At 44.4% G+C, this 22,825-nt stretch overlaps 1 protein-coding gene across 1 annotated transcript in view; it reads right to left on the reverse strand.

Annotated features, from left to right (window-relative positions):
- BAZ1A (bromodomain adjacent to zinc finger domain 1A) overlaps positions 1-22,825 on the reverse strand; it is a 134,177-nt gene that overhangs the window by 86,970 nt on the left and 24,382 nt on the right. The window contains exons 8-11 of the mRNA XM_077464706.1: positions 13,458-13,548; positions 4,615-4,781; positions 2,144-2,239; positions 120-258 (exon numbers count right to left, since the gene is read on the reverse strand). Coding sequence (XP_077320832.1) covers positions 120-258; positions 2,144-2,239; positions 4,615-4,781; positions 13,458-13,548 — 493 coding nt within the window. The remainder of the gene's footprint in view (positions 1-119; positions 259-2,143; positions 2,240-4,614; positions 4,782-13,457; positions 13,549-22,825) is intronic.

Raw genomic sequence — 22,825 nt, forward strand, 5'->3', positions numbered from 1 at the left:
ATTATACACATATACGGTTATGACATCAAACACTGCTGGAAAATCAAGCCCACACATTTATACAGTTGTGAGCATTTTATAGCAGCAATAAAAATAAATAAAAAAGGACACACACATACCAAAGGACATTCCCTCTGGAAACTCATCCTTAAGGTCAAACAGGTCCCCAAATGCATGAAGGAACTCCGAAACCATAAGAGCATCCCCAAAGCACTCAGGGGGGAGTCTGGTTTTTACAGGAGTGGCTGCAGGAAGCTCCTAAAATAGACAATTATTATTGTTTAGTAAAAGCTCCCAAATAACCAATACCTACTAAACTGAAAATTTTAGACAACTACCATATAAAACAAAAAAACAAAAAAAAAAAAACACAAATCACTGTAGGCCAACTTTACCCTCTTCATGGCCGTGCTATAGCTGAATGACAGCTACAGCACAGACGCACATTGCTGGGAGGTCATCCAATGGTGTCCTCCTGTGATTACGCTTCTTGCACATCCACAGGTATCTATGATCGATGTGTCCTTGGGACACAGTTGATCACAGATCATGGTAAAGAGCCAATCACAGAGGCTCTTTATCACATGATCAGCTGTGTCCAATCACAGCTGATCACTGTGTAAACAGGATTTGCCGGTTATATTGGCATTCTACACTGATAATCCGTGCAGCCTAAATAGTGCCGCTTAAAAGTGCAGCCTCATCAGTGTACATCAGTGAAGGAGAAACACAGCGACGATCCACCAAAAGAAAGCTTGATCTCAAAAAAAAAAAATAATAATAAATAATAAATTTGTTTGGGTACAAGTTACAGCTGCACAATTCCGGCCAAAATGAGAATCGCAATTTTTTGGCTTGGAATAAAAAGATCACAATTCTCGCGACGTAAAATCTTTTTACATTATACAAAAAATAAAAAAATTAAGGTTTTTTTTTTATTTTTTTTTAAATTCATTTAATAAAAAAAAAAAAAAAAATTACCTGTTTTCAAAATTTTATATCCATGAAACATAATTTTTTATTTTTTTTCAAAATCTTACATTTTTTTTGTTTAGCAAAAAATAAAAAATCACAGCCGTGATTAAATACCAACAAAAGAAAGCTCTATTTGTGTGAAAAAAAAAAAAATGATAAAAATTTAAATTTGGGTACAGTGTTGTATGACCACAAAATTGTCAAAGTGGGACTGCGCTGAAAGCTGACAATTGGTCTGGGCAGAAGGGTGTGTTTAAATGCCCAGTAAGCAAGTGGTTAAAATCGAATTTCTACTATAAAAACATTTAATACTGCATGTACCTTTGACATGGGACTCAAATTATGAAATCTCGAAAGATAGTACAGCAGAAGGCTGGACTACCTCTAACTGAACTTGATAAGCCCATCTGAACAGAACAAGCAGGTAGGGTGAGAAAAGAAGACAAGTGAAAGTTAGCCAGCCTACACATTTACTTAAAAAATAAAATAAAAGGATCCGATTTCCACCATCCACACATTCGATATGGATGGGGGACGCCTTCACACTGTGGTATTGATTTGTGAGAGCTGGAAGCCTTTCCTGCTGTCAGAATATAAAGATTGGCTTTAGTAGCCAGTGGCACTAAACAAATTGATAGATCGACTTGTGTACAACCAGCCTACCAATATAAGGATTGAAATTGGGCCAGTCCCTACTGAACTGAATTTTTGATCCATGAATGGCTGGCTTTACAGTTTTACAAGCACATTTAAATGAATAACAAAAGGATTCTCAGATCACAATGGGTTAGCTAAAGAGACAGAAAAGCAGAAATAGCACTGTTTCAGACATCTCTCAATGAAGCTTGCAATGTCTAATAGATGAGCAATTGTTTTAACTCCTCTAGTTCTGAGTCAAAACGTCACTTCAATTTCTGTTATCAAAAAGCATTTTTCAGCAGGTGGTAGAAGAGAGTAAAAAAAAAAAAAAAAAAAATAGCCTTACCTGTTGGCTGGATTAAAGACTATGTGATGATATTCACATGCTATATTTCATATGATAAAAAAAACTTTTTAACCCAATCAGAATATAAAAATAAATAATAATAATAATAATACAAAAACCAGTACATAGTCCCTGTATTTAACCATGCAACAAGCACTGTAGCACTTCCAGTAACATACTGACCTTAAGGTCATCACACTCCATATCCTCACGTCGTTTACTCCACATTTTTAATCGTTCTGCGTATTTTCGTTTCTCTTCACGAATTTTCTCCCTCTCCTAAAATATAGACCAACAAAAATGCTTTACTACATCAATCTGCACTGGAAAGGAGACCCAAACTCGATAAACTACCTGAACTTATCCTGAGTTAGACTGGTCATAAATGGATAAAAATGTGGCCAGTCCAGCGCAGAAACAGACATATTTCAACACATCTATGGCTATTTCCACTCAACAGAACAGAAGTCAATCTAATAATTTCATTCAATCAGCAGCTGCAGCTCTGATCAGTGAATTCTGCCAGAGGAGCCCCGCAGTCAGTATACAATAGCACAGCATGGAGAATTCCTTCCTTGCTATGAAGGAGGATGACAAGTGGACATTGTTAACACTTGATTTTCTCTCACATGGACTATGGTGTCCTTTTATGAAGCAGTGAAATCTATTCACTGCTTCATTCTCCGGCATTCACAGAGGAGTGTTCTCCTCTATGTGCTAGTTTATGAAGCGGAGTAGATCGCTTCACCCTTGGAGGAGTGAAGTTATCTACAAATGCTTCTAACACTGGAATCTCGTGAGACTTTGAGATTACAGTACTAGAAAGTCACCGATACACAGAGATGTCAGTTTATTAAGCAGTGATAAATTATCACCCCTCAGTACACTGACAGACAGCGTGATTAATGTTAGTAAAATAAAGAGTCCCCCTACATAATATATACATGTATACACACACACACACACACACACACACACACACGACAGGGGGACATGGTTACTGTCCCTGGTTCATAAACTGTTTATGGGCTGTGATCAGCGGTGATCTTCTGGATCTCTGCTGATCACTGCTTCATAAACAGACACCTCTGCTTTTGAATGTTTCAGATAAGTTTACTGCATTTATTTTCACTAATGTTGTTTTTATATATTTAAAGTGGTTCTAAAGCCAAAACATTTAAAGCTTTATAGTTTACTGTCCATCCCCTTTCCTTTGTGAAGGGGAAGAGAGATCCAGCACTGTGCATGCCTGCATCTTCTCTCCCATTTCTTCCTCTTCCCACCGACTCAGACAGCAGCAGAAGCCGTTAGCTCCTGCTGCTGTCAATTAAATACAGTAGGGAGGAAGCAGTGAGTGGGGCTAATCCCCCACTGTGTGTAAGTCTATGGAGAACAGTTCCATAGATGCACACTGCTCGAGAGCGAACATGCACTGTGCCACCCCCCAATAGCAAGCGGCTTGCTATGGAAGCACATGAAGTGGAGCAGCAAAGATTGCTGAAGGGGGACCCCAGAAAAGGATACTGGCTGCTCTGTGCAAAACTTTTAAAGAAAGAAGGTAAGTATAACATGTTATTTTAATTTAAAAAAAAATATAGATTCCTTTAGTAACACTTTCATCTTTATTATCATTGAGATATTGCTATTGTTCAAAGAGATAGTGCAGTTTTTTTGGTCACAGGATATGTGGACTTTATAGTGGCTGCACTTTCTATTTATTTTTAAGGTTTTATGGTGGGTCAATCATTCACAATCTTTTTTGGTTGACTTTTAAAAAAGGGACAGTGCAACTATTTTAATCTATTTTCATCTAGTTGCTGTATTTTGGCAATTATGAAATGCTGCAGTCCTTTGTAAGTAAAATGTAAGTACAATTTATTACACTAGGCGTAGAGTTTTTATTTAAAAAAATAATTGTGTTTAGTGTCACTTTAAACTTGAGTGTGTAGTCAAGCAAGTAAAAACAAACCATGAATTAACTAAGGTCTAACACACAACAGCATTATGTATCTGTGTTGCGATGTATAATGGATACTGATTTTAAAGAATTTTAACACAAATTACATTTTCAAGACCTGAGTACACTGGAGGTTGCCACTGTAAACCCTAAGGAGACTCAAGGGGCATGTGAAATATTATTTACTCAAAAGGTTTGGTTTAATTAAGGCTAAACACACTGTATATAGATGTCTGAGCAACAAATATAGGCAACTGCTAATGGCACAAATGCTTTTCTAATGTCTTACCCTATTTCTTCATCTATTCTCACAGCCCAATCCACCCAACTCTCTAGGTTTAATATCAATATGCAAATTAGAAGTATTTTAGATTTAATTTTAACTCCGTTTTTAAAAACGGGTCTAATGTATTAAAACTGGAGAAAAGAGAAAGAACACATAATTAAATCAATCAGATTTCACCTTTCAACTTATAGAGCAATAATGAATCGCAACCATCACCATGAGTAACTGCTTAAAAGTAGAACTAAAAGCAAAAATAAAAAAGCAGTATAACAAAATTATGTTTTTTTTAAAATAAAACAACTTTTGTTGGAAGCCAATATTTTGTGGGGAAAATTAATAAAAATGCTCATAGTCGAGCCAAAATAATTGGACTATATGACATCAGATTCAAAGTCCCAGCAGAACAATTACCTTGTCTCTTTCTAACTTAATGCTTTCTCGCTCTTCTCTTTTTTTAAGTCTTTCAACTTCAGCAATCTTCTTGACTTCCTCCTTTTGATGTATTTGTTCTTGTCTTTCTCTTGCTCTGGATTTTATACGTTCAGCGCGTACACGTCTAAGTCTCTCTTTTTCCAGATCTAAAAGGAAAAAAGAAACACCATAAACAGAATTGTTGTAAAAGAATTTTTTCTGAGTTCACTAAGAGAAATAGCCTTTGATCGATAAGAAAAAGAAATCAGGAGGAAGCACAATCTCCTGATAAAGATCAAAAAAGGAGAAAACCACCGCATCCTAGGCATTGGAGAAAAAAACAAAACAAAAAAAAGCAAAAAAATAAATAAAAAACACGCATCTTGTGTTGGATATTTAAAATGTACTAACAAAATGCATAAGCTTCCATTTGACACCCTTATGCCTACTGTACAGGGGTAAAAACCTACTCTTGCTCCCAATAATGTTCTTTATCATCTTGTACATAATTGTGCCAAAAAGGTGAATTCTCAAAAAGGGAAGATTAACCACTTCAGCTCCGGACCAATAAACACCTTAAGGACCAGAGGTCTTTTTGCAATTTCGCACTGCGCTGCTTTAACTGGTAATTGCGCAATATTGCACCCAAACAAAATTTGCGTCCTTTTCTTCCCACAAATAGAGCTTTCTTTTGATGGTATTTGATTGCCTCTGCGATTTTTTTTTTTTGCGATATAAATGGAAAAAGAGCGAAAATTTTGAAAAAAAAAAAGATTTTCTTCTTTTTGTTATAAGAAAAATCGAATAAACTAAATTTTAGTCATACATTGAGGGCAAAATTTATTCAGCCACATGTCTTTAGTAAAAAAAATGTCAATAAGCGTATATTTTTTGGTTTGCGCAAAAGTTATAGCGTCTACAAACTAGAGTACATTTTCTGGAATTTACACAGCTTTTAATTTATGACTGCCGATCTCATTTCTTGAGGTGCTAAAATGGCAGGGCAGTACAAATCCCCCCCAAATGACCTCATTTTGGAAAGTAGACACCCCAAGGAAATTGCTGATGGGTATGTTGAGCCCATTGAATATTTTTTTTTTTTGTCCTAAGGGATTGAATAATGACAAAAAAAAAAAAAAAAAAAAAAAAATTTTTACAAAAAGTTGTCACTAAATGATATATTGCTCACACATGCCATGGTTATATGTGGAATTGCACCCCAAAATATATTCCGCTACTTCTCCCGAGTATGGGGATACCACATGTGTGGGACTTTTTGGGAGTCTAGTCGCGCACGGCACCCCGAAAACCAATCACCACCTTCAGGATTTCTAAGGGTGCAAATTTTTAATTTAACTCCTCACTACCTATCACAGTTTCGAAGGCCATAAAATGCCAAAATAGCACAAAACCCCCCCAAATGACCCCATTTTGGAAAGTAGACACCCCAAGCTATTTACTGAGAGGCATGTTGAGTCCATGGAATATTTTATATTTTGCCACAAATTGCGGGAATATTACAAACTTTTTTTTTTTTTTGCACCAAGTTGTCACTAAATGATATATTGCTCACACATGCTATGGGCATATGTGAAATGACACCCCAAAATATATTCTGCTGCTTCTCCTGAGTACGGGGATACCACATGTGTGGGACTTTTTGGGAGTCTAGTCACGCACGGCACCCCGAAAACCAATCACCACCTTCAGGATTTCTAAGGGTGCAAATTTTTGATTTAACTCCTCACTACCTATCACAGTTTCGAAGGCCATAAAATGCCAAAATAGCACAAAACCCCCCCAAATGACCCCATTTTGGAAAGTAGACACCCCAAGCTATTTACTGAGAGGCATGTTGAGTCCATGGAATATTTTATATTTTGCCAAAAGTTGCGGGAATATTACAAACTTTTTTTTTTTTGCACAAAGTTGTCACTAAATGATATATTGCTCACACACGCTATGGACAGAAGTCAAATTACACCCCAAAATAAATTCTGCTGCTTCTCCCGAGTACGGGGATACCACATGTGGGGGACTTTTTGGGAGCCTAGCCACGTACGGCACCCCGAAAACCAAGCACTGCCTTCCGGATTTAAATATAAAATGCTACCAAAAAACCTGTTAGCGATGGCAGGGATCAGGCCTGACTCTGCGATCGAAGCAGTTATGTGTTTAGTGTTTTGTAAGCGACAGTGATCGATCGATACTGCACTTGGGTGGGCTGGGCAGAGGGGCAAAACGCAGGTGCTAGCAGGTATCTGGGCTGATCCCGCTAACAATGCGTTGTTTTGGAACCCTAAACTGCTGGGGACGCTAGTATAGATCTGATCAGATCAGATATTGATCTGTTCAGATTCTATAGCACTACGGGAGGTGTATGCTTTGCGTGTGGGTGTTAGCGGTACTGGCACTAACCTAGCGCTGCCTGGGGCGACGCAGACCCTGACCCTAAAACCTAATTGATATCACCCGCCGGGTGATCAGGGGGTTAAACCTTTATTGGGTAATAAATGGTGGGTGCCCTGATGCTATAAAAAACAAACTAACCAGAGTCACCCGTAACACTTATACGGTGATCAGTGGTGAAAGGGTTAACTAGGGGCAATCAGGGGGTTCAAATTTTTATTAGGTAGTATATGGGGGTCCCTGGCGCTATATAAAAACCTGACGGGGAACCTAAATAACTGTGTGCCTGTGTGTACCTACATGTCAGTGTTGGTGCACACTTACTATTAGTCTTCTCCTCGTAGTCCGGTCAAAAAGACCGCCCCGAGGAGAATGACATCACTTCCTCCTTCCTGTGTAAACAATACACAGTGGGAGGAAGCTTGTCATTGGCCAGGAGCGATCCAGAGGGGGTGGCCGAAAACCAACGGCCATCCCCTCATCACGGAGCGCTCCTGGAGCGAACCGGACCGCCGTATCCAGCGGGAGGGGGTCCGATCGGACCCCCCACCCGCTGGAAGGCAGGCACGTACATCTACGTGATTGTGCCTGCCTGTGCCATTGTGTTGACGTACATTGGCAATACGGCGGTCCTGAAGTGGTTAACCATGGTCTTCTTGGAGGTCTTGCTCCTAAAGCACCAAAAGTACCATCTAACCTATCAGCTCAATCTGGCCCAAAGGAATCAATTTCATGACTAGTTCAAAACCCTAGCTTGCAACAAATTGTATGGGACAGCAAGGCTTAAAGCAAAAACTGGCTTTAACTGGAAACCAGAGAGGATAAAAATCATAATACTGACTGCTTTTGCCAATTGGTCAATTCCATAAAGGAAAGACCTTTTTCTCTGGAAAGACTATTGTCTTGTCTAGCTTCCAAGGTCCACAATCTACAGGGTAGCCCACTTTGTCAGGTCGTTTGCTAATAATTGCTCAGTCACTACCATACCATGTAATGAAAGCTAGCTCTAAAGCCTTTTCTTCTCCACAAAACAGATTCCTCCATCTACACAAGTGAGGGACTACTGTCAGAATACACTGATCAGCGGCTGCAGATGGAATCGAAAAAAGTTACCCAACATTCTCGTTTGATAGAAGTTAATCATTAGATTGACCTCTGTTAAAGGAGAACAGCTACAGACGTTTTGAAATTCAGTCTGTGCTTGGTGAACCAGCTGAATTTCAATGCATGGCCAACTTAACCGCTTGCCGCTTGTACTGCGGCAACATGGCTCAGCTGCGAGAATCGCCCTTATGTTACGTCGGTAACAAACGGCCAATACGGGGTGCTGTGCGCCACCCGAGCAGATTTGCCTGATGAAAGAGCGTGGTCGTCTGACAATCTCGACCCGCACGCTCAAGAAACGCGTCGCATGTTCTATGACGTCACAGCTCCGCGCCCTGGTCATCTCTGCCTCCCAAGCCTCGTTTTAAAACTACACATCTTGCGTCCACCATAAGCCGGCTGCTTCCTAAACACCTGTAGTGGACCATATTGAGAGGAACAGATTGTTGGTGAAAACAAAGAATCCCTCCATTTGACTTTGCATGAAATTGTTGGGAAAGTTGGTGGCTTCTTTCAAGGTCATTCCTTATGCGCATTTTCATTCAAGACTGCTACAAAACAGTACTCAGGGGCAGCATGAAAATGGAACGAACCATCTCCGTAAGAGTTTGTATAAGCAATTTCTCAGATTGTGAGGCTGAAAAAGGTTCATCCATCGTCTACCGCCCACTGTTCCCCTTGCAAAGGTTCTGAAGTGGGAGAGAGGGATCTAGCACGCAGGCGATTAAAACCGCTAATCTTCCTTCCAAATCCAGCAGGGAGGAAGAAAGGAAATCTTCAGTCACATATACAGGGGCTGAGATGTGAGACGCAGTTGCACCATCAATTTGTTCCAATGGCTCACCCTGGCTTGCCATAACTGGTAATTTAGGCGTGGATGACAGTGTGGAAATGCGACTCAAGATACTAATGCCTGGGGGGTGAAACCTTTACTTTTTTGGTTCCCCTCTGCCATTTAGGGCCAGTCCCCTCACTGCATTGTCAGTAATGAATGTGGAATTTACTTTAGTATTTATGTTCTGATGCAGTTTGCATGTAACATTTGTTTTTTCATTATTATTTGAAATAAAAAAAAAAAAATGAATATGCCATTTTTTCGTTTACGATTTTATCCGATTCATCGAAACAATAAAAAAAAAAAAAAAATAAAAAAATAAAAAAAATCGGCCAACTAATCGATTATGAAAATAATTGTTAGTTGCAGCCCTAGTAAAAACCCCAGAGTGGGGAGAGGACTTAGCCACACCGGATGGACTAGGAGAATATAACAGCAGGACTGACACACATCACCCCTCCCCCCTTTATGTTTGCAATCAGATATGTTGCAATGAAGCAACATGCAGGCCTGAAACACTCATGAGGGTCAGACGGCTGGAGATGACCAAAGTAACAGTTAACAGTAGGCAGTTACCAGAAAAGGACCCAAGACTGAAGTTTCAGGTGGCTCTTTGCAAGCAAGAACAGCGGCGGGGAGATTAGTTTGCGCTGTATGGCGGGAAAGAGCATGACACGTGTAGCACACTACATAGCGGGCAGAGTGACATCAGCGTTTCAGTCCTGCAACATAAACCTCTTCCATGCCAAAGCCACCAGGAACAAGGAATAGCTAAGGTCACTCTAGGTGCTTGGTCCAACTGGTTCCGACTACTTTCTCTTCAGAGCCTGCATAAGTGCAGTATCAAGGCAAACCGCTCTGGACATGGGAAGCATGGGAACAAAGTCTGAAGAAAATGCCCTACACAGAAGCTGCATCCAAATGTCACTTCCAGACTATCCCCACATGTTCAGTCAGGGTGGATAAAAATAAAATGATTTAAAAAATATATATATTTAAAAAAAAAAAAATGGATTTTTGATTTTTATCTAATTTTATTTTAAATAAAATGCTTTTGGAGTAAAAATCTATCTAAAGATAATGTATCTTAAATAGAAGAAAACAAACAATTTAATTTATTCAGCATGATATGGAGCTTAGTTATGTAGCATGAGGCTGTATATTCTACAATATATACATTTTTGGTAAACTTATTCAATGAATCCAAGTTCTGCAAGCTGAGATAGCATGCACTGCATTGATGCAGTCACACAATTTCACAGTAGCCATGAGATGACACAGTTCAGGAATAGCCCATCGTTTTGCAAATCTTTGCACATTACAAACTGTATGATAATAAATGCATCTATACCAGGCTCTAAGTGTGAGGAGGAAGGGCAAGCACTAAAAATGAAAGTGAAACCTAAGCAGCTTATAAAACCTTGTGATCTTTCTGCTCTTAGCTTGAAGAGCTTTATACCTCCCTTGATGAGCAAAATGGCAGCAAGCCGTAAAAGAGACCCAGTTTGCAAATATAACGCCTGGTGACCCGAATGAAACATCATGAGATGTGCTGTGAAAGGCCTGTTTTTTTTTTTTACGTGGACCCAGCTGATATATTCAGTTTAAGTTCTTTTCTTTGTTTTTTCAAAGATATTTTGTTTATGCACTCAAGTTACTAAACATCGATGTTTAACTACTTCGGCACCGGTGGGATTTGCGATACGGCACTGCGTTGATTTAACTGCCAATTGCGCGGCTGTGCGACACTGTACCCCTCAATTTAGGTCGATATATATTCTTCTACTTTTTTTCATACCAAAAATAATGCAATAGGCGTATATGGATTGATTTTCACAAAAAAAGTTATAATGTCTACAAACTATGGGATGGATTTTAGGGACTTTTTTTTTTTCTTTTTATGTATTGGTTTTACTGGTAATGGCAGCAATCTGCAATTTTTAGCAGGACTGCGACAGACAAATCTGACCCCAAATTACACTTTTTGGGGACCAATGACATTACATTGATCAGTGCTACAAAAATGCACCGATCGATGAAAAAAATAACACTGGCAGGGAAGGGGGTTAACACTAGTGGGCGATCAAGGGGTTACGTGTGTTCCCTGGGTGTGTTCTAACTGTGGAGGGGGGAGGGGGGTGGGCTACCAAGGACATGACAGATCTTCTGTTCCTAGTGATGGGATTCCCCATTCTGCCTCTGTACACTGCGATTGCGGGTCGCCAGCAGACAGCGTTTGACGAATGCGCAGGCACGTGCCCGCTATACCCTGTGCAAAGACAGACTTACACCTACGATGGTTTTCACAGGAGAGCCGACCTACTGCAGTATGGTCGGCAAGCGGTTAAGCAAACAGAAGAATATTTTCTTGTTTAATTAAATAAAAGAATTTGAGCAGTTCTACAACTATGTGTGAGCAACCTAAAATCGGTTCTGATAATCGCTGTTTTACCCACCTGACAGCTTATTATTCCAAATAGGAAACCTTCATTTTGTTTGCAAATATTAAAGATTTTAACTACCAGCAAGAATGAGTCCTTACACCTGTCATTTCAGATCCATTATGGCAGCGCCTGTTTGTGGGCATCCACTCACTTGCTGCCGCCACGTCCCTCACCTTGTTGTGTCACTGCTGCATCACCAACCGTCTTATTAAAGTGAATGGGACTGTCGGTGAGTCAACAGCAGGTCAGAGGAGCAGCCGCTGCTGAACAGTTGCTCTTTAAAAATTATGATTTAGATCAAGTAGATTTAAAAATCAAGCCATTTTACTAGTGATTTAAATTGTGATTTAAAATCGTCTGGATTTAAATCAAATCCCCCCTATGTGTTCATTGAAGTCAGAACACAGAATTTCAAAAGCCAGGATGAAGACAACCACAGAGGGTGCAAGCAAAAAAAAAAAAAAAAAAATCTGTCTGCTTTCGTTAGGTGGTGCTGTAGGGGTTAAGTGTGTCCTAGGGAGTGATTCTAACTGTTGGGGGGGGGGGGGGGCTGTGTGTTACACGTCACTGATCACCACTGCCGATTACAGGGAGTGCTGATCAGTGACACTGTCATTAAGCATAACGGGGAGATGCTTGTTTACATTACATCCCGATTGAACTCTTTGGCCTGAATCGCAAGCATCATGTCTGGAGGAAACCAGGTACTGCTCACCTGGCCAATACACCCATACAGTGGGGATATTTTTCAGCACAGGAACTGGGAGACTAGTCCGGATCGAGGGAAAGATAAATGCAGCAATGTACTGAGACATATGAAAACCTGCTCCAAAGCACTCTGGACCTCAGACTGGGGTGAAGGTTCATCTTCCAACAGTAACACGACCTTAAGCACACAGCCAAGATAACAAAAGGAGTGGCTACGGGACAACTCTGAATATCCTTGAGTGGCCCAGCCAGAGCCCAGAGATCTATAAATGGCTGTACACCGACGCTCCTAGTCCAACCTAAAAGGGAGAAACTTCCCAAAGAAAAAAAAAAAAAAAAGAAAAAAAAAAAAGTGTGCCATGCTTGTGGCAAAATGCTCCAAAAGACTTGAGGCTTTAATTGGTGCCAAAAGGTGCTTCAACAAAGGATTGAGCAAAGGCTGTGAATCCTTATCTACATGTGATTTTTTTTTCGTTCTTTAGCTTTAATACATTTGCAAAGATTTCAAACAGCTTTCACATTGTCATTATAGGGTATTGTTTGTAGAATTGAGGATAATAATGAATTGAATTTATTTTGGAATAAGGCTGTTATATAAAATGTGAAAAAAAAAAAAGTGAAGCACTGTGAATACTTTCCTGATGCACTGTATGTAACATGTTATAAAAGATGAACTTCTCATTTAAGTCACAGGACGGAGCCACCCCTTAGTAGTTTTATATAAGCAGCAATAATGTGCATCCTTAAAATTAATTTGCAATTTATATTTTTCTGTTCACTTACCTGATTTATGCCTATATCTAATTTCACTTCCTCCTTTAGGGGGCCGCAGCCATAGCTGCAGACATAATTTATGGTTTTGTACTGGCTCCTGGGAGATCTTGGTCAGCTTTGCATGGCATCTATGGAAATTCTTGGCCAGCTTGACATTGTACGGCTCCAATAATATTTAACATTGGCGTCTATGGCTGTGCCATGCCAAGCTGACCAAAATTGGACCCCAATGCACGTACACGAATTTGGCAGGTGTATGCTGGGTAGCCAGCATGCACGGAACCCAGGAAGGACACTGACTTCAGATTCTCACACTGTGCAGAAACTTGACAGAGTAAGAAAACAATTCTTCACAGATAGAAAACTGGCCATAGCTTACAGCATACCTTTGTTACATTGCACAAGGCATGAGAATTCTAGGGGTATGTTTATCTTAAAAGTCATATTTCGGCCGTCACTCTGCTTTAATGTAGACAACCACTAGTTGTGTTTGATCAATCAAAGCTGCGACTCAACAAAAAACAGAAATGACACTACAACGAAATTCCTCCATTTCAAAATGATCTTACCCATAGCTCTGAGCTCTCTCCTGTGCTGCTCGATTCTCTCCCGTTCCTTTGCAGCAGCGAGCAGGCTTTGTCTGGGTGTGAGCCCATTTTCCTACAACAGTAATCAGCTACATTAGCAAAAAATGACAATTTGATGAGGGAGATTTCTAAACATTAACAAAGTTAGCAAATAAGGACAAGAATAACTGGATTTTTTTTTGTTACTCGCCGTAAAATCCTTTTCTCCGAGTTCGACAGCTGTTCTATTATTGACCATAGGGTTATATCGCCATGCACAGAAGACACTAGGCATAAAAGGAGCACAGAGCTGCCTATCGGCAGTCCTAGCTAGTATAAACACCTTCTCTGCCATAGGCAAGCCGGTTATTCACACATCAGTGTAAATAGGATAGAAAAAAAACAAACAAACGTCCAAGAAGAGGGAAGGGTGTCGTGTCCGTCAATGAACTCAAAGAAAGGGATTTTACGGTAACAAAAATTACGGTTTTCTTTTATGTTCATTGGACCTGTACAGCTCTCCTATTCTTGACCATAGGGACGTCACAAAGCAGTGCCTCAATGAGATCACATTTCCTCTGTTCTCAGCTTTGGACCCATTCTGGAGATTCTATGGTGTACTGGTGATATTCTCTTCCCTTGGAATCTGAGACACAGACATCTGAGGTCACAAAGCCCAAGAAGCCTTGTGAGGCCAGGAACACTTGGCAATACCCATGGGAGCATTGAAGGTCTTGGAGTCCTCATCCAAGGAGCCAGAGGAAAAACAAGAACCTCTATACGCAGAGAAAGAAGGATTAGGGTTATGATGCAGTAGTTAGGAGGCAGCACCATCCAAGATAGCACTGAGGAGACAAGCAGTGTTACTGTCCACAGGATCCTAAAAGGTGGAAGATTCCTCCACTGGTAAAATGGCTGCTTTTTTCAACCCAGGGATTTGGGGGGGGGGGGGGGCATCCACCACAAAAGAAACCTCCTCAAAGGTGTAACATAATAAACGCTAAGGGACCATGAAAGGACGTTTCGGCTATTCTTGTAGATAAATTTTATCAAGGTACACAGGGCTGAGCAAGCCGGCATGTGGGCACCATAGGGGACAGCCACGGCCACCCCAGAACTATAATCAGTAATGTTTCCAGCCCCACCTTACATAGAGCGGCTACCGATGCCTATTCCTGCATGGGAACGATGGCAGCACAACAGCCAAAAAAATGTGGCAAAGATAAATAATTTCAGAAGTTTTTACACCTTTAATAGGACCTATAAACTGTACAACTCAATTGAAAAACAAGCTAAAAACTTTTAGGGGGGGTTAAAATAAAAAACAAAAATAAAATAATGTGGTTGCATGAGTGTGCACACCCTGTTATTACTGGGGATGTAGCTGCATTCTAAATAAAGCAATCACATTCAAACTCATGTTAAAATAGGAGTCCGTACACACCTATCATTTAATATGCTTCTTATTAACCCCCACTTGCTCCCCATTTTGGCCACTTGCTGGGTGGGCTGTACCGGACTCACTTACCCGGCCTGTGTTTCTCTACCTGCAAAGGCCCAGCCTAAAGTTGCTGACAGCCCAACTATGTAGTGCGGACACCCTGACACATGAAGGTACTCTAGCCCCGAAGGGGGGGGGGGGGGGGTCAGGTACAGGAGCCTAGGCCTGTAGGAGGAGAACCCCACATAACCAACCACCCCAGGGGAGTACCCGCATCCCACACCACATCCAAGGAGGAGACATCTACTTACCTGGCTAACACTGACTGCAGTCACCCAGTTATGTGTCCCATGAGATGTTTAACTCGCTGGCCACCCTGTTCCAGGATGGGTCTGTCGCAGCCCACCCAGCGAGTAGCTAAAGGCCTGCACTCGTTGGCCAGACTGCATGACCAATGGATCTAGACTATCCAGCCCGACTGGTCTACGCAGGAAAAAAATCCCAAGAAAAAAAAAAAAAAAAATCTATGGAACTACAGGTCCCAGAGGGAAACTAAGTTCTCACTCCTGAAACACTTGGCAGATATAACTGGCTTGCCTACAGCAGAAAGAGGGGTTACTAGCCATAGGCAGTGCTGTGTTTTTTTTTTGTTTTTGTTTTTTGCTTAGTGTCCTACTCTTTTAGGTGGTGATATAACTCTATGGTCAAGAATAGAAGAGTTGTGTCCATCAATGAACATAAATGAAAAGTTTTGTGCTAGCTGTGCTTGAAAGCCCAACTTCAGACCATCTTTAGTTTTGCATAGTGTATATTTGTTAGATTTCCTCTATGGAGAGAAAACTATTAAAAACTAGACAGGAGATATTTACTCTCTTCCTCCTCGGACACCCACACCCAAAGAAGCAATTTCTGTCATCTGAAAACCAACAATACAATTTCCAGGAGGTTCTAAACTTCTGTGATTTACTAGAAATGCGTTTTTCATGCCTATGTTAAAGTGGTTGTAAACCCTTACAAACCACTTTGACCTACAGGTAAGCCTAGATTAAGGCTTACCTGTAGGTCCAAGCAATATCTCCTAAACCTATATGGTTTAGGAGATATTTGCCCGAAAACGGACTGAGCGCGGCATTTCCAAGAATGGAGCTGTCGCGTGTGTCGACTCCCGACTTCCTCTTTAAATTATTGAGATGATGGGGGCGTGTCCGGATGTGAGAAGAGGCGGACGTGTCTGAGAGGAGCTCCGGGAATCCTATCATCAATCCTGTGCCATCCGTGCATCTAAGTGCACACACAGTCCAGCCACCTTGCCTATTACCTCTCTCCTGTCCCTGCTGAGCTCTCCCTGAGTCCCAGGTCGGAATCTTGCGGCGGTGAAGCGGTACAAGTGACATTGCTATACTCCCAGCCGCCGCCATCTTGCTACTCCCTGCCGGACCGGGCCGCCCTGTTCTCCCGCCTGTCGAGCAGTAGGTGCCCATCCTCTCTTCCAGGACCTGCTAGAGACTCTCCCTCCTGCCCCTCCGTTCACTGGCTGCAGCGGTGTGTCTTACCGTGCCTCTGGGGAAGCCCGCGGCGGTCGCGGCCTAGTGCGGCCTAGCGGAGCCTGCCGGACGCCGCTGTTTCCTTGGCGGCCGACCGGTGTAGGACGCCCCATCCGGCCGGGAAAACAGTCCCCCGCCTTCCGACCAGCCTCTCCGCCCTCCAGGTTTGCTCCGGCGGGCTGCGGGGCCGCCGGGGGCGCTCGGGGCGGCCGCGGCCTGGTGCGGCCTAGTGGAGCCTGCCGGACACCGGTCTTTCCTGGGGCACTTCCAGGCGGAGGTACGCAGTGGACGGGCCGAGGCCGCACATCCTTCTGCCCCCCCACCTGCTTTATCCCGTGGGCTGCTTTCCAGAGGGAGGGTTGTTTGGGGGCTGCGTGAGTCCCCCTCCTCTCTGCCAGGATCCTTCTCCTTGGAGCATTCAGTTCACACTGTCAGTCTGTGGATCCCTGCAGCCCTCCAACCTGCATAGACTGTGCTCACCTGTGCCCATAGCGCATTGAGCATTTGGGTCGCCCTGTGGTCTCCTGGCAGTGGCTCTGGGCACGTGCTGCTCCTTGGCTGGGGCCCCCTATTAGACCCCCACCAAATGTCCCCCTCATCCAAAAAAGGGAAGAAGGACGCCAAATCCTCTGGACGCGGCTCATCGCCCCTGCGGCCACAGCTCTCCCTGACGCAGCCAGACCCTGCACTGATTGGTCGGCTCCAGGCCCTACTCGCAGAGATGGAGATGGGTCCTGGGGAGGCTTCGGCGGCGGGGGGGTCGGCCCCGCCATCACAGGACAGCACTGCCATGATCCTAGCGGCAATCGAGCAGAGCAAGACCTCGCTGTTAGTGCGCATCGATCACCTGGCCGAGGAGTGTAACCTTATCAGGAATGATCTTGACAAGATAAGAGGGAGAATGACTGAAACTGAGCACAGAATATCCGCTACTGAAGATCTTACTACCTCCCATGCCTCCTCCATTGCTGAGCTACAACGCACGGTACAGTCCCTTGTCGCTAAGTCTGATGATGCAGAGAACCGCCTCCGGCGCAACAATGTCCGAGTCCTAGGTCTGCCCGAGGGAGAGGAGGGGGATCACCCGGCGGAATTCGCGGAGGAGTTCTTTAAAAATCTACTGGGTCTTACCAATGTCCCTCCTACCTATGTGGTTGAACGAGCTCATCGGGTGCCCACCGGCCGCGCTGTCCCGGGAAGACCCCCCAGACCTTTCCTGGTCCGATTCCTTAACTATCGTGACAGGGACAAGATTCTCTCCGAGGCCCGCAGGCACCCCACTCTTCATTATGGCAACACCTCCGTTCTGCTTTTCCCCGACTTTTCAGCCGATTTGCAACGAAAGAGGAAGACCTTCAACGAAGTCCGTAAAAAACTCCGGGATAAGAATATAAAATATGGTATGCTCTACCCTAGCCGCCTGCGAGTCCAACATGAAGGCACAACCCGATTTTTTGACAACCCAACTGATGCCGATGACTGGCTGACCACCCTGCGATGAAGATCCATTTCAAACCTTTATATTAGATGCACGACTTTCCCTCATCCTTGCCTCTTGTATCCTACTGAACCCTTCCTGTGAGTACCGAAGCTACCTCAATAGTACCTTGTAGAGTGATTCGCTTTGAACCCCCACGGTCCAGCTGGTTCGTGTGGAACGAGGAACTTGGTGCTCTCCATCCACAGTGCAGATTAAGCACCTGGCCCTTTTTGCCGGGTGGGAATACAGACCCCCCCCCCCAACCCCCCCCCCCCCCGTTCGGGTTTTTTTTTTTTTTTCTCCTCTCCCTACTGTTTAGGGCAACGCGAGCTGGGATCATTTCCGATGAACTAGGTGTGGCTTGGAGCGGTGCCACCTTGTGCCGGCTTGCCCCTACCGGAGTATTTCTACAACTTCCCACACACAGCGTTGAACTGTTACACAGACAAGTTTAAAGGGTTAAATTGTTGTTTTTTGGGTATAGGCCCAATCTGATCGCTCCCCAGTTTTTAGGGATGCCATCAGATCTGGGCAGGGTTGACGCTTGGCTGTCACCAAGGGTATGTTTGTTTTTTGTTTATAAATGTGTTTTTTTGTTTGTATGGTTAATGCTAGGTCATGACTCTTCCTCTCTGGGATTCTCTGGATTCACGCGGCTCTTGTGGCACGAGTTTGCTGTTACTGCACGTCTCCTTGTCACCATGATGGAAGCACCTGATGGCTACTCGTGACATGTCCACTTTTAATATCCTATCCTGGAATGTCCGGGGACTAAACTCCAAATTTAAACGATCAGTACTCTTTAAGTACCTTAAATTGCATTCCCCCCATGTGATTTTGCTCCAGGAGACGCACCTTGTGGGCAGCAGGTTACTAGCTCTGAGGAAGCCGTGGATCCAGAGAGCCTTTCATGCCTCATACTCTACCTATGCCAGGGGGGTTTCGGTGTTGATCAGCAAATCGTTTCCATGTGTAGTGGAACAGATCCACACCGACCCTCAGGGCAAGTACGTGATTGTGGTTTTTACAGTTTGGGGCACGAGATATATCGTGGTAAATATTTATATTCCTCCTCCCTTCTCGACATCCACACTGTACACTATTCTAGAGCGGGTTACCCCATATTGCCCTGCCAGGTTATTACTTATGGGTGATTTTAATGCCATACTAGCTCCAGAATTGGACCGACCAGCCCCCCCCAAACATTTCTCTGCAGACTTATCAATTTGGGCGCAGGCGATGGGGGTGGACGAGGTCTGGAGGTGGAAGCACCCCTCGACCAGGGCCTACTCCTGCTTCTCTGCCACCTACAAAACTTCCTCGCGTATTGACTTGGCATTTGCCAATCCGGTCATGATGTCGGACGTGCGAGACGCTACATACCTGCCTAGTGGGCTGTCGGACCACTGCCCCCTCCTTCTAGTTATCCGATCCCCCGCCTCTCGTACGTCCGCTCTCTGGCGCTTGGGAACCCACTGGCTCTCCCATGCTGACCTTTCTGAGACTGTTCCACCTCGCTTACTTGAATACTGGGAGCTTAATACGGGATCCTCCTCCCCGGAGATTACCTGGGATGCCTTTAAGGCTTTTACGAGGGGGCAATATATTTCCTCGATAGCCGGGATCCGTAGGGAACAGACGGCTACCACGACTGAGTTACAGGACATGGTAGATACACAGACGGCAGCCTATACGGCCGACCCCACAGACTCTAGCTTTGACGTCCTTAACGCCGCAAAACGGGAACTGCACCTACATCTCGCGGAACTTACCAGACTGGATCTGTATCGTAACAAGCAAAGATACTTTGAACAGGGGGATCGTAACGGTCGCCTCCTTGCAATGTTAGCGCAACATGACCTTCCCCTGACGGTGATACCCAACATAGTGTCTCCCTCAGGTGAGTCGGTCTCTTCTCTCCAGGACATACTAGACGCATTTCGACATTATTATAGCTCCCTCTACACCTCCGTACTACCCTCGGACTTCAGGCCACAGGACTTGGCTCCTTGGCTGGACCCCTTGGCACTCGGCTGGCTCTCGGATGCTGAGAGGGAGGCCTTGGTAAGACCCGTTACCTCGGATGAGGTTATGGGGGTCATTCGGTCCTTTCCTGCCGGAAAATCCCCTGGCCCGGACGGTCTCCCTGTGGAGTTCTACAGAACTCACGGCGCTCTCCTTGCCCCCAAGCTGGCCCAACTATATTCTCATTGTCTGACGGAGGGTGCCCTTCCCGACTCCATGAGTCATGCACATGTAATACTAATTCACAAAGCCCCTAAGGACCCTACATCCTGTGCCTCTTATAGGCCGATTGCCCTACTCAACACCGACTTCAAAATTCTTACTAAATTGCTCGCCATGAGACTACAGCCCCTACTACCATCTGTTATAGAGACAGACCAAACAGGTTTTATGGCTAACAGAGCCACAGATATCAATCTGAGACGCTTGTTTACCAACATACATGCACAACACCTCAACGAGGGTTCTCGGGTGGTGGCCTCCCTAGATATAGAGAAGGCCTTCGACACGGTGGAGTGGCCTTATCTGTGGGAGGTCCTCCGTAGAATGGGGTTCCCCTTGCTGTTTATTGGGTGGTTGCAGACGCTCTACAGTCGTCCCACATCGGCTATTAAGCTGGGGGGAGGCCTGTCGCGGCCCTTCCCTCTGTCCAGGGGCACGCGGCAGGGTTGCCCTCTCTCTCCGGCCCTTTTTGCCATCGCCATGGAACCACTGGCGGAGGCCCTACGCACCTCCCTACATATCAGGGGCCTACGCGTTGGCTGGCTGGAGGAGAGGGTCGCCCTGTACGCGGATGACCTCCTTCTTTTCCTTAATGATGCAGATTCCTCACTCACGGGTGCACTGGAGATTATGAACTCATTCTCCACTTTCACGGGCCTTAGAGTTAACTGGGACAAATCCCTTTTGTTTCCTATAGATCCTGCGGCGCGTACCTCTGCCCCCTCCGATATACGTCTACAATGGGTTGAGAGTTTTAGATATCTTGGGGTGGTGGTGTCGAGACAGGCGTCGGACTTCTTGCCCCTGAATTTATCCCCAGTGATGCAGGAGACGAGGCGGAGACTGAAGGCTTGGGAGGCACTGCCCTTGTCGATACTAGGCCGGATAAATTTGATAAAAATGAAAATCCTGCCCAAATTTACCTATCTTCTGCGTCACTCTCCGCAGTGGATTCCCAAGTCCTTTTTTACCCGGCTACATAGTCTATTTGCTTCCTTTATCTGGGGGACTCAGTCCCCCAGATACGGATGGTCGACACTGGTACGTCCGACCTCCCAGGGGGGTCTGGCGTGCCCTGACCTGTACAAGTATTTCCTAGCAGCCCAGCTAGTCACGGCGGCCTGGTGGCTTTCCCCAGATGTCTCAAACTCCGCCACCATGGTTGAGGCGGCGGTGGTGAACTCGCTGGAGGCGCTGAAGTTTTTACTTTTTCGGGGCCCCAAGGCTCCATACTCGCTGACCCCCTCTATGCGCACCACACTCCGGGCGTGGGGGGCGGGCCTTAAACTTGAAAAATACCCTAAGAATGCACTCTCACCAGCTGCCCCCCTATGGTTGAACCCCACCCTTGTTCATATTTACAATTTGCCTGAACCCCATGCATGGACTAAATTCAACATTAAAACAGTGGTCCAAGTAGTCTCCAATCAATCTCTGGTTCCGTTCCCCAAATTGGTTTCCGACTTCAATGTCCCGCAAACCTATTTTTTTAGATATCTGCAACTTTCTCACGCCTTCGGCCACCAATTTTCCAGTTCTCCCCTCCAGATCACCCAATCCACGCTGGAGGACCTCCTGCGATCCAAGTGTGCGAATAAGCCCACCTCGCAACTCTACAATCATTTACTAATGACCTCCCTTCCCTCTCTAGACAAGCTTAGAAATAAATGGCTGCTTGACATCCCCGACTTTGACAATGACGATTGGGACGACCTGTGGGACTTCCCCTTTAGATCTCTGGTCTCCTTGAGAGACCGACTGATACAATTCAAGATGGTCCATCGTGCATATTTTACTCCACACAGACTGCACATGATGAACCCGGCCTCCCCCCCTGGCTGCTGGCGCTGTGGAACAGTACCGGGTGATTTCACTCATATTTTCTGGACCTGCCCGGCCATTGCTGAATACTGGAAAGAGATATTACAGGTCATCAAGCAGGTCACCACCTTTTCTATCCAACCCTCCATGGCAATCTGTATGCTGGGCCTGATAGAGCAGATAATCCCCACGGTGGCAAGCCGTACTCTGATCGGGCTACTTCTTTTTTACGCCCGAAAAGCCATAGCCCTTAGTTGGCGTAAGCCCGCTCCTCCTTCTATCTCTCTTTGGAAACGCCTGGTCAACCATAGTCTGCCTCTATATAAGGATTGTTATGCCAATAGGGGTTGCCCTCAGAAGTATGATAAGGTTTGGTCCAAATGGCTGGCAGATTCCTCCACAGCCTCAGACTCGTCTCCTTCTTAACCTGTATTTCCAGTTAACAATTAGGAATATGTAACTGTGCACGCATTATCTGCTCCTGGAACACATGCTTTAGCCCCGCGATGTTCCTGTGGCCCTTGAAAGTAAACCGGCCGCGGCCTTTGTGCAGTTTTGTGCTCCCTGATTCATCTTGTATGAGTATCTGCCTTCTGTTGCACCTCTGTAGGTACCCTGGCAAGTCTACTCTGTCGTGACCTGTGTATGTATGTATGTTTGTTTCTTTTTTTTTCTTTGTTGAATGTTATTAAATTTAATAAACAGATTTAAAAAAAAAAAAAAAAAATTATTGAGATGATTTCATCTCATTTTTTCTTCTACCTTTTCTACACTATCCAATACAACATTAGGCCTACAGATTCAGATGGAGCAACACTCCAGGATGTCAGTGCAACTC

This window comes from Lithobates pipiens, unplaced genomic scaffold (genome assembly GCF_037356315.1).
Source record: "Lithobates pipiens isolate NorthernLeopardFrog02 unplaced genomic scaffold, aLitPip1_a1.2 Scaffold_30, whole genome shotgun sequence".
Classification (NCBI taxonomy): domain Eukaryota; kingdom Metazoa; phylum Chordata; class Amphibia; order Anura; family Ranidae; genus Lithobates; species Lithobates pipiens.